Here is a 13232-nt window from a genome sequence, read left to right as displayed (position 1 = left end):
TCATCTGCATACATTTGTATGTGGACATCATCACAGGTGATTGACAAATCATAGATATAGATGGTGAACTGCAAAGGTCTTAAAATGGAACCTTGAGGGACCCCGGCAGTGCAATCTAGAAAGTAAAACTGATGATTGTTTATTCTAGTGCAATGTTGTCTGTTACCTAAACAGGATGACATCGAGTTCATTGTGAAATATGAAAACCTCATGATTCACTGTAGCAAACCATTTTTTGAATCAATAAAGTTGGCAAAAGCTACAGCCTACTTTTTATTTTCTTCAATAAAATAACAACAGACTACAGTGTTATGCATGTTAAACAAGCTTTCCACAGTTAATGATGTACAATGACACCAGTTATGAATCTCTTTATTTGAATGACGTAACATTTAACATTTATTACAGCAAAAAGCCCAAACACAATGATTCCTATTCATGTCTTCTGCTTCAGTGTGCTGCTGTACAGAGCCACAGGTCAGGTTTTCAAGCTCAACTTAGAATAATTTTAAAAGGCAATAAGTAAAGCAACTATAACTCAACAAAGCCTGTGGGCTTTGTTGAACAAAAAGCCTGTGGGCTTTGTTGAACAAAAAGCATTGCAGAACAAGAGGCTACAATGACTTGGGGCATCAGAATTGTGTTCAAGTTTGTGTGTCTCCTGTCATCTGACAAAACACACACTAGCTGTACAGAGTATCATTAGAAATCAAGGTGAGGTACATTTTGAAAGGGTAAACATGATTTTCATTTGAGTCTGTCCTGGTTTTTCATGAGGCTCCAACCTGAGTGGACTTTACACCTGGTCTTCCTGCTCCTCTGTGGCTTCTGTCTGTGCTGCAGTGACGGTCACATACACAGGATCAGAGTCTGACTGATGGGGGAGAAGACACAAGATGAGACAGGGAAATATACAGTCTCTCTCTCTCTCTCTCTCTCTCTCTCTCTCTCTCTCTCTCTCTCTCTCTCTCTCTCTCTCTCCTTCTCTCTCTCTCTTTCTCTCTCACCTGTACAGCCTGTCCTGGGTTGCTCTGCTCTGAGTTAGGAGATTTCTTCTTCCTGGATTGAATTCATCAACCAAAAACAAAAATTCAACAATCTATAATTCATGAAGATTCATAAAATATGAAAGGAATCTTTGAATAGAAGTGATGGGTTTTTATTCTGTTACCTGATGCACAAATAGAGGACAAAGAGAGCGATTGGTTTCAGGATGAGTAGAGTTGCTCTGACTGCATTCGCATGTTTCATTTCTTTTCCAGCAGAGGGATCTGGTAATTAAGGAGAAAGTGAGGATGTGTTTTTGCAATGACACATACTAGATGTAAATAACCAGACAAGTTATAATCAGCTGTCAAGATGATGTCACTAGATGTTTGACGTTTCTAATCTCCAGTACAGCTGGGGAGACCTTGGTGTAAAACTGGTGTAAAAAGCTGTGATACCTGTACCACTGGTGGTATGCAAGACAGGTATACACATCACATTACAATGATGTAAAAATTAGCTTTTAATCATTTAAATGTTTTAGAAATAAAATTTGCTTGTGCTTAGCTGCATAACGTGATGTCACGTCATGTCCGACAGAGCATGAACTTGTAATAATCTACTTGGGTGGTACCTGGGAAATTTGGTTTGGTACATCGTGCTACAGGGTCTGAAAAGTTTGGGAACCTCTGCCTTAAGCTATGCACTTTATCTCCATGTGCTGTAGTCTGAGAATTTAAAACAAGGCAGAGCTGAAAAAACACATACACCTAACAAAATCTTTCCCTGGTTAATAAAAACTAAAGGTGACAGATTTAGGATATTTGTTCCCACATGATATCGAGATCCACTTCCATTTCACTCACATTTCACATCAGTGGAGGTGGTATAAAGATCAAAAAAGTCAATAACAGAAGAAGACGGTTGAGGTGGTGGATGGGTAAATCACACCGACCTTCACTCACTGTCCAAACTGAATCAGTTAGTCACACCTCATTACAAGTTATGATTCATAACTAGTTGCTGTTGTGTTCTTTAGCTTGTGAATCAGAGCTACTTTAGGAAAGGGTTATGTGCAGAACCACGCCACAGCTTCTCCTGTTCTTATCATTAACCTTGATATGGCTGTCCTACTGTGGTGGATTTCATGAGTAGCAGATGGGCTACTCTGGATGAGCTGGAAAGCTAGCATAGTCCTCATGTTTGTAATGTGCTGGTGAGAGGTAAATCTGCAGCAGCTTGAAGGGCACCAGGGAGTCTAGAAGGTGTTTTTTGGTTTTGTTTTTGGTAAAGGAACAAGTGACATGACACCATTAGAACTGGACAAACAATGTACAAAAACAATGGCATCATTGTATCACTGCTAAAAGCTAATCGTGGAATAAATCCCCTACAATGTCACAAAAAAATATCTAATGGTGATGGCCATAGTGGGGGAGACTTAGGAAAATGGGCTCAACAAAAGGAGGAATCAACAGAACTTTCCATGGGATATAAGGCAGTGCTCAGGGACTCTGCCTTGAGTGTCTCAACCAGTCATGGTTTACTGTATTTGGTACTTTTACAGTAAATCTTCAGCTTTGTAGTCTGTTGTAGTTTTATTTCATTGTTTAAGCATTTTTTGGTAAAACAAGCTGTGGAAGATCTGGAGATCAACTGGCCTAGCTGTAGCAAGAAATCCACAACATTAATTGGCGAGCCAGCCAGGAGGGCCTAAGGCCAGTTGGGGGGGGCATCTTCTGACCAAAAGCATGGTGGCCACAAAATACAGGTAAGCAGAGCCTATTTCTAAAAATCTGCTATTTTGGTCTCACTCTCTAGTGTGGTCTTTAGCTTGTGAATTTATTCTATAATTAGTCGCAAGCCCTTTTCCAATTGATCTGACGATGCTCTGATGGTACATTGATTGCACCTAAACACTACATCCAGGAATACAGGAACTGAAGATATGAACTGAAGCCACATAAAATGAATATTTTTTACATTTTGTCGTTAAATAAGACAATGTGTCATATTAAGACATGGATGACCTGCAGCTGCAGCTTTTAGCTGTGGCATGTCAGAACTTAGAACTTAGAACTTAGAAGACTTTATTGTCACTGCACAATGTACAATGAAATTGGTACATTCTTGGCAAACAAGCTCAAACAGACATCAGTAAAAGTAGACAAATAACACAATAAAAGAATGAGTATAAAAATATAAAAATATATATGAAAAAATGTTAGCTGTATAAATAAAAATAAAAACCTGAATGGGTATAATTTACCTTCCACAACAGTCAGCTGTAATTTGGAGTTATGACGTCCTCTTCTGTTTTGGGCTTCACAGTAATATTCTCCACTGTGTTCAGATGTGATGTTTGTGATGGTGAAGGTCGGTCCCAATGCTTTTGGTGATGTTTCATTCTTCTTGTACCAGGTATAATTAGCTGCTGGGTTAGCATCAGTGCTGCAGGTCAGATTCAATGAACTGCCTTCCACTATTTCACCAGAGGGACTCACCGACACTGAGGGGATCCTGGGACCATCTGGTGGACAGTTTATATGAAGGCACAATTAATTGTTTTTTTCCTAAGATATCTGTAGGACATGGGACTTGAACTCCGGTCTGTAGAAACAAACTCCTGTTGACTGAGCCATCCACCACCTCACCTACCTCTGAAGGCTGTGGTTTTTGTTTGTTTTATTCTACATCACAAAACTTTAAAACGCAACATTTCTATGTAGCATTGGTTTCCAGAAAAGCAAAATGCCAATATTTTTTCCTGGCAACAGGGAGACAAATTGTACCGCTCTTCACCTAAAAGACCGGGAGGAGACGACTGCAGCTGCAGAGATACTAATTTCTTCACCAACAGCAACCTCAACAAACCACAACATAGCTACAAAACAAGAGACAAAGAGCTTGAGTCTTGCTTATTTTCAACTGGAAACCTGTCACTGTGCTACAGCCATCACAGCTGCTGCTTTCTCCACTGACAGGTAAAACCTACAGCTGAGTGGACCAAGTTCTGCTGAAGCTGTCAAAAGACATTCTGCAAAATGCAGTCAGGTTGAGTCAAAGTGGCTTCAAGAGAACTGTAAATCACAACACTTCTTCACAAAAATACTTTTGGAACGTACTGAACACCACAGACTGATGATATAGAACAAGCTTTAATGAACTTGCTAATGTTGTTTACTTACATTGGACATCTATCGGTACAGAAGAAGAGTTTATCTGTCCAAGTTGATTCTCAGACTGACAGTGGTATGTCCCTGTGTCCTCAGAGCTGATGGAGGTGAAGTTATAACTTCCCTCTGATCCCTGACGCAGAGTTTGGATCTCCTTGTACCAGGTATAAGTAGCTGCTGGGTTAGAATCACTGCTGCAGGTCAGAGTCACTGAACTGCCCTCCACTATTTCACCAGAGGGACTGACCAACACTGAGGGAATCCTGGGACCATCTGAAAAATAAGTTTAAGGTGAGAATGTGTTTTTGCAATGGCACATACTGGATTTAAATGATCAGGTTTGTAGTAAATGGGGTGATGTGACCACGAGTCTGATGGTTCCAATCCTCACAACAGCTGAGAAAATCTGGGGGACAAAAGTGGCTAAGTAACACTCTTTTTAACTTCAACATCTACTGTCAATGTGCCCTTAGGCAAGGCACTTTATCTCCTGCAGTGGAGCGGCTCACTGAACCACAGTAGCAGATTGTAAACCAGGGAAAGGAGCAGGCCCTGATGGGGTAAGCCCAGGACTGTTCAGACTACTACCAGGTGAATGGCTAATGTTCCTATGTACACTCCTAAACACCACCTTTGTGACGGGCTATCCAATGAGTTGGACCCCTGCCAGACTAATCATGCTATTTAAGAAAGGTAACCCTCTGAACTGTGATAATTACCGGGGAATAAGTGTGATGAATAGTGCAGCAAAATTGTATGACTATGTGTTGAACAATTGACTAATGGCCTGGTATAAGCCATCCAGGGAACAAGCAGGAGCCCAACCTAAAAGAGGCTGTATTGAACACATTGTAACACTATCTTATTACCCTATCTTGCGCCAGACTCCCTAAACCCGCTATTTGCGGATTTAGGATTTAGGAAGAGGCGTTCCCCCGTAAAAGTTGCTATCTTGTGCACCTCCCGCTATCCGTAAAACACCTGCGCTACCCGCTATATTATGCATAGGCATGTTTTGGGCGTTACGGCAGTTAAACCAATCAGTGTGCCAGGTGCCATTGCCTTTAAGAGCACGATGCGCTATCCTAAATCCTAAATCCTAAATCCTAAACCCGCGATGGAGAGAGGGAGGTAGATTTTCTCAGGGCTTCTACTGAGGCTAAAGCAAGTTGGCTTTATATACATATTATATATTATATTATAGGCGAGTTAATTCGGGAGGTGGAGCCACATGTGTCCAAGTGGACGTGTCACAAGGTTGTACTGATTGAGTAAAATCCCCGGGTCACACCACACACACACAAGAGGCAGAGGTGGAACTATGTGTAAACTAATTTATTGACAAGGTAGATTGGGCAAATAAAATATTAAAAATAAAAATATAGCATAGCTGCTGGCTTATGATAAAACAATAAAACGTGCTGGCGTAAGTGTCCAATTAAAACAGTCTTTCCTCTAAACAGTCTATATGAGTAATATACTCAGTCCATTCCAGCGGCGTCCCGGTATCAGTCTGACCGTGTGCGTGGCGAGGCTCCGTCGGGGCGCGCATTGAAGCCGCCTGGGCGCGCTCTCATAACAGCCCAAACTTTAGGGATAGCGGATAGCGGGTGGTCAGGACCACCCGCTATCCGCTATCCCTAAAGTGTGTGCGCAAGATAGCAACTTTAGGGATAGCGCATGAAACACGCCCACGGACACACCTCCAGGCGCAAATGATGCAGTCGGCATAACGGATAGCGGGTAGCGGGTGCCGCAAGATACCGTTTAGGGATAGCGGAAGTTCCTAAATCCGCAATTTGCGGGTAGCGGGTAGTGGCAGCGGATAGCGGTTGGCACAAGATAGGGCCCTAAGACTCCTTATAGAATACAGTGTCAGAAATAAAGTGAAGCTGTACATTGCTTTTGTAGATTTCTCTAAAGCCTATGATAGAGTTCCCAGAGGAAAACTGTTTAAAATCCTTAAGGGTTTGGGGTGTGGAGCTACTATGATTTTGGCTCTAATGTCAATGTGTACAGGAATACTGTGATGAGTATGGCATGGTCGTTAATGAAGATAAAACAAAGTTTATGGCTATACTGGGATCAGATCAAGACAGGCAGCCTATTCAGTTAGGTTCCTTTGTTGTAAAGCACTGTGATAGTTACACATATCTTGGAGCTATTTTCACTGCTGACAGAAAGGCTAGAACATCACTTGCTTTGCATGTAAAAGAGAAAACAAAACATTTAAATAAGCTGATCATTTTCCTGTCTACTAACTATGCTGCCCCGTTTAGTGTGAAACAGAAGGTCTTCTAGGCTGCCTTCTCATTAGCAGTTCTGTATGGCTGTGAATCATGGCTCAATGTCCCCCTAAAGCCAGTCGAGTCTCTCTACATGACTGCGGTGAAGTCCCTACTAGGAGTAAGAACAACTACACCGAAACTAATCTGTCTGATAGAGGTAGGACTCCCCTCTGTAGAGGCCCTAGTGAGAGACAAGCAACACAGGTTTTTCACTAAGATGCAGCAACGACAAGGAATGCTTGATGACCCCCTGTGGTTTGTGCTCGAAATCACAGGACACAAAAACAAAGTCATGATGTCACATATAAATAACATTCTAGAAAAACAATATCACATTGAATGTGACCGTAGAGAAATGGTCAGAAAGCTGCGGGCACAGGAGGGGACAAGGTACAAGACTTACCAAGCAATCAACCTAGATATGACCATCCACCCACTCTATTGCAGAAATGCCCCTGTTATAGAAGACCATCTGAGAATAACCTTCACCCGGTTCAGGTTATCTGCTCATAGGTTACGAGTGGAAATGGGGAGATGGAGCCGTACCCCACCGGAACACCGGGTGTGCTGCTGCGGGACTGGTATACAGAATGAGGAACACATACTTGTGTGTCCTCTCACACAGGAAATCCGGACAAAATATGGACATTACTCTACCCAACTGAAGTCACTCTTCATGAACACTGACAAGAAACTTCTAATGATGTTACACGCCTGCTTGACAGAGTTAGAGCATCAGCAAGTGGATTAATGTTCTAAGTCGGTATTGTTTTATTGCTGTTATTATTCCATGAATGTCATGATTGTACAGTATCTGACTTTTGTAAATGATCAAAAATTGATATTTTAATGTTTGGACACAAATATTTTATATTGTTGTCAATAAAGTTAACTAACTAACTATGTGAAGCAAGGCAGGGCTGAAAAAACGTACATACTTGCAAAACCATTGCATTGTTAATAAAAGCTAAAATAAATCAATAAATAAGATAAATTGAAGAAGTTGTACCGTCTTTCACTCACATTTCACATCAATAGAGGTGAAGTCAGATCTTTTTGCCCCCAGCTCATTCTGCGCTGTGCAGTAAAACTCTCCAGAGTCAGAGGACTGGATAGAAACAAAGTCCAGCTGTGGTCCTGTCCTAAAAGGTTCCTGGTCTGGATTTCCATTCTTCTTGTACCAGGTATAAGTAGCTGCTGGGTTAGCATCACTGCTGCAGGTCAGAGTCACTGAACTGCCCTCCACTATTTCACCAGAGGGCCTCACCGACACTGAGGGAACCTTTGGAGCATCTGGAGGACATCATGTTAACATACACTAACTTTAAGATGAGGATGTGTTTTATCATGGCAAAGATTTATAGGTGCCTTCACACGAACATTCAAATCGTCAGAAAATTTCATTCACCCTTTAAAAAATGTGTGCCTCTTTAAGCTTTGCAAGCAACAAGTGTTAAAGGCCAATCAGAATTATATAAGTTGAGCCCTGGTGTCACCCCGGGGTGAGACGTCTGAATCTTGATGAAGCCTGACATCTAATGGTGAAAAGCACAAGTGGAAGTAACTAATTACATTCTCTCATTTTACCGTAACTGAGTTGGTTTTCTGTGCACTTGTACCTTTTTGAGTATTTTTCAAAGTCAGTAATTTTACTTTTATTGCAGCCCATTTTTGCCTGAGTTTTGTCCTTCACTACATTTTAAATCAGGTCCATTACAGAGAACAAATGACCAATGACAGCTTGTGGAACCTTTCACAATAAAGTGTCCTAAAGTGCAGTGTGTGTGTGTGTGTGTGTGTGTGTGTGTGTGTGTGTGTGTGTGAGTGTGTGTGTGTGTGTGTGTGTGTGTGTACTGATATGGTACTATGGGTATTGACTGTAAACTCACAGACTGAAGGAGAGCGGAAACGCTCGCGTCCTCTCACAGCACAGTAGTAGCTGTCTTCTGAATAAATGTAGTCTGTATAAGAGGAAGAGAATCGTTTTTGCTCTCCATTCCTGTACCAGACGTAGGAGGGACGACCAGCGAGCCTGCAGAGAGTGTGACACTTCAGCTCTGCCCGGATAGAAGACTGGTGGATTGATGATCTGATCACCTTCACCTGCAAATCTGAATATGTGACCAAGAATCACTAATGTCAACAGTTTGTAAATAATCAAAACACACAGACTAACATACACACAAAATCACAACAGCACCTTTGAAACTAAATAAACGATTCATCTGATGAAAATGTTACCTGTGACAATTAAAAAGACTCCAGGTTCACCAGTATATCTTCCTCCTGGTTGGTTTGTTATGAACCTGAACTTGTACACAGCTGAGTCACTCTCTCTCAGGTCACTGATTCTCAGTCTGCAGTGCGTCCTATAACCATCAATCCATGTGTGATACTCCACACGACCTGTGTAATCTGAGTCTAATCTCAGATCCATGGGTTCATCATCGTTGTTTGTAAACCACAGTGTTCTTACAACTCTGGTAACACGGTCATTTTCTGTGTGTGGGTATCGGTAGATGCAGTTTATGTCCACTGTTGATCCTTTTAAGGCACAGATCTCAGTAGAGGTGTAAGTCACTTTAAATTGAGCTTTGATCTGTAGCACTGTAGCACAGAGCACATCAGAAAGCAGAATTAGATTCATGAAAATCATGCAAATAAAATGGGTCAAGCCAAGGTTAACACAGGCCAAGGGCAGTGTGCAGATATTCATTTTTATTGCAAAGGGACAGTTGCAGATGTTCACATGCTTTGTCACTATGTGCATTGAAGCAGGGTGTCAGTATGGAGTATGGAGGTGTATTGAACAACCATTCGAAGGAAATAAGGTAGTTTTACTGTGCAGGATAAAAGTTGAGAGCATAAATTATGAAAAGGGCAAGATGCAAGGATAGAGTGTGACAGGAAACTGCAGATAAATGCTGATAACTGAGGAGTGAGAAACAGCTAAATGTGTGACATCTAAACAAGTCAAAGGCCTGTTCGTATCATCAAGACATACACCTGATACACTCTCCATTATAAAGTTTACCAGGAGGGTTTAGTACAGCTGTTTGATGGCAGATAAAACAGCTGAGACAGAAAAGTTGATTTTAAGAATTTCATTAGAAAATGAGAAATCTGCCATTTGAAACTGCTAGACACATCAGTCATTTTTAAAAGAGCAAAGTACTTGTGAATGTCTCTCTGGTGTGTTAAAGCTCTGTAATGTTGAACAAAATGACATGTAGTCTTTTGGAAACAAACTCCTGAGTCACATAAAATTGAAGCCTTTAGATGAATAAATATGAATCCATGTTGATTTTTTTTTTTTAAATGCCAGTTCAATTCCAGCTGTACAGTCATGAGTACTTCCTTCACTTTGGTTAACAGTCTTAAAGGAATGCTCCAACATTTTTTTGGAAAAATACCTTTTGTCTGACTTGTCCAGCCTGAGACAAGATATTCATTACCATTCCCCCTTATATTTGAAATACAAGTCTTGGAATTTAAAAAATCATAATAAGGAGAATTTAGATGGTGGAGCTGTAACTGCTGAACACATTTATTTTTCTGTCTATTGCAGTGATCTGTGCACTGCTGAAGGTAGACGAACATTCAAATTAACTTCTCCAATGACGACTCGTTTTGTTGTTGTTTTTTAATTCTAAGATGTGTATTTCAAATAGGCATGATACACTGTGTAAATATGACGGCTTCAGAGTTGCGGTAAGGTTTATTTTTTTTCCACTTTGACAGAGCCAGGCTAATGACTCCCATAGACTTCAAGTCATTTTTCTATAATGACTCTTATATTCAAACCACTGGACGTACAGAGGTGAAAATGGTATCGAACATCTTGTCTCAGTCTGGGTCGGTCAACTATTCCTTTAAGATAAAAGTACGATGAGAAACATCACTTGTTGAAACCTTAAAACAGATGTATGTGTATGCTTAAAATATGACCAGTAAAGACAATTGTGGGATTTCAAAACTAACCACTGTCAAGTTTTAGATAACTGGAGGAGAACGTCAGGTGTTGTAAAGTTTAAAGGAATGCATCACGTAACAACTCTGCCTTAACTGTGCTTGTCATTTACAAACTGAATGACTGTCAGGGCAGTTTAGCTGCGATACAGGAACACCTTTACTACTGATGCTTCCACTGGTACAGAGTGAAATCTAAGACAGTGGTAATCTTATTCTACTGTTAAACTTTTTCAACTCAATAAGTGTGCCAGCAAGATGCCTGAAATGTGAATGTACGATACCTGGCACAGACAGAAGGAAGACAACAAATCCACTTGCTGCTGCTGTTAAACCCATAACGGCTCCTCTCCGCTCTCTTCTTGACATTAATACACATCAGCCGGCAGAAAAGCACAAAGGATGAGAAATATGAGTTAATCTTATCAAAAATCACAACTTTAATATGAAAATAACTTACTTAAGGAATTACTTTAACATTTATCTAGCAGTGCATTGTACAATGCACTGTATAACAACTCCAACAAAGAATCAACCCAATAATTTTTTGGTTAATGTTGGTTGCATGATAACTTTTCAAATGGCTGTTAAAACTGAACTAACACTTACAACAAAACATAAAAATTGGTTTCCTGATAGAACTTACAGTGGAGAAGGACGTCGTCTTCTGTCATCGATGCGGTCAGCCGACCACAGAGAAACACTAAGAGCCAAGACTTGCTTCCTCTTTACATCATTAACATGGATGGAGAGGAGACTGAGGGTAAACCACTAAGTTTAATTGCAGAACTGATTACTTTTGTTGTTTGCAATCTGTTTAAAATAGCATCTACAGCCAGACAGACAGAAAACAGACAGAACCTCACCTTGCGGTCTGGGATTGTGTTATCTGTACCACCCCTATACACAGCACCACATGTAACCACAACACAGCTTCTGTAAAGACAATTTGAAGAGAATGAAAAAGAAATAGATTTTGTATCACGTCTTTTTTGTATTATTGGTGGCACAATTCAGTTTCTGAACTGCTTGGTCAACCATCTCAAGCTTGCAGGGTCACCACTTCAGCTAGTCTGGAAAGGTAGAGTGAGAAAGTACACTTCTCTCCTGGAGGTAAATGTAATGAGATTTTAATATCGAACAACAAAACAATGCAAATTCAGTCAGATAATTGGCCTTTACTGTTAAGTTTTTTAAAAAGTTTTTAAGTCTGTTAAAAATTAGAGAGATGAAAAACGTGATTTAAATGTAGCATTTTTGTTCAGTGCTAATGTGGCCCAACAGCTTTTGCTCCCATTATGACCTGCAGGGCTGTCTTCACCAAACATATCTCCCTTTCCCATGCTCCACCAAAGTGTAGGGCTGAGGGTGGATTGAATTAAAAAAAGATCTTTTGAGCTGCCAGACTCTTTTGAATCTCAGGCTCCATGGCTGCAAAGGCTTTCTTAAGTTCCCTCGTTGCCCCTCTGAAATTTGTTCCCGATTTGATCTGCATTGGGCTATGAACCATCTCAGGCCAAGGAAAATGTTTTTGCATCCTGAATTCTGAGCACCTCCAGATGAGGCACTTGACTCTCCATCATATGGAGCGGCGAATAATTTTAACTGTGTGCGATCCAAAGCAGTCTACACCTGTCGAATCAAACGATGTCTGGAAAGGTCAAAGCCTAACTGGAGGTAAATCAGCCATGATGACTGTCCTTTAAACATTTTGCATCCTACAAAGGTCCTTTGGTTGCATCGGACTGCTTTTTGTCCTTGCATGACCCAATACTGGTGTCTGAGATCAGCAAAGACCCAGGCAGGACCAGTATGGAGAAAGCGTTCATCTCTGTCATGGGAGAGAGGGTTTGTCACAGAATGGTGTGGATCCAGCATGATCAAGAGAATGTCAGTTGGGGCCAGGCTGTTCCAACTTTGCAGATGTCCATCAACACGGATGAGGCCAAGTTCATTGTCCAGTTGTGGTGCTAGACAGCTTAGTCTACTGTTTGGTGACACCTGATTATCAGATTTAAGGTTTTACTTCCTCAGAGAAACATTCATTCTGGCAGGCTCTCAGGAGGTGAAGCTCTGCATCATGGAGGCTGAAAGGCAGTGATGTAGTGGGGTCCAAGGCTGTCACCCCTTGTCCAGAGTGTTCTGTGACACTAAGCAAGTCAGCCCAGTTCAAAAATTGTGTGATATCTATGGCTGGAACTGTTAGAGGGTGCTGAGTGAGTCCACAGAAGATGCCCCCTTTTAGCTCTTCCACACCTTCTGCCTTACCTGCAATTTCGGCATAGGGCCATTGGTCCTGTGCTTTGTTGAGGTCCCTGGAGCCAGCACCTGGAATTGGCAAGATCAGCTATTGACTTTCCCTGAGTGATGTCATCTACTGGGTTACTGGAGGAGTTAACATATCACCTTTCCTTGCCTTGAGTAAGTTCCTGGACCTTGGGGAGCCTAGTACCAATGAAGACTTTGAATTGCCAAGAATCCGACTTCAGCAGATTGGTGCCCTGGTGCCACCCATGATCTTACCGTCACAAAGGAGACTCTCCACCTTGCATGGTCAAGATGAGCCATATGGCTAATTACTGGCCCACTGACGGATTTCGAATCATTCTTCTGGCAGACCTCAACACTAGCCCCAGTGTTACAGATGGTATCATCCCTGGAGCAGGCTAAGGCTCTGGGACTCTCATAATTGGGCACTGTGAAGGCCATAGGGCTGGGGGTGGTTGATAACTTAACTGAACAGGTGGATTTGGTAGTAGACGGACTGTTGAGGCACAAAGGTGGCAGTTTGGGTTGCTGAATAATTAAGAGC

The 13232-nt window shown here is 41.5% G+C and overlaps 1 protein-coding gene across 1 annotated transcript in view; it reads right to left on the bottom strand.

Annotated features, from left to right (window-relative positions):
• Positions 1-796: 796 nt before the first annotated feature.
• The window catches only part of LOC115357936 (B-cell receptor CD22-like), a 51867-nt gene continuing 39431 nt past the window's right edge, over positions 797-13232 (bottom strand). Inside the window, exons 10-18 of the mRNA XM_030049699.1 lie at positions 12689-12748; positions 12143-12251; positions 11287-11320; positions 8341-8554; positions 7475-7744; positions 3257-3517; positions 1172-1271; positions 1008-1059; positions 797-874 (exon numbers count right to left, since the gene is read on the bottom strand). Of these exons, the coding sequence (XP_029905559.1) occupies positions 797-874; positions 1008-1059; positions 1172-1271; positions 3257-3517; positions 7475-7744; positions 8341-8554; positions 11287-11320; positions 12143-12251; positions 12689-12748 (1178 nt within the window). The remainder of the gene's footprint in view (positions 875-1007; positions 1060-1171; positions 1272-3256; positions 3518-7474; positions 7745-8340; positions 8555-11286; positions 11321-12142; positions 12252-12688; positions 12749-13232) is intronic.

Source organism: Myripristis murdjan, chromosome 1, assembly GCF_902150065.1.
Source record: "Myripristis murdjan chromosome 1, fMyrMur1.1, whole genome shotgun sequence".
In the NCBI taxonomy this organism is placed as follows: Eukaryota; Metazoa; Chordata; class Actinopteri; order Holocentriformes; family Holocentridae; genus Myripristis; species Myripristis murdjan.
Note: the sequence above shows the minus strand (reverse complement) of the source record. Positions and strands in the feature narration are given on the sequence as shown.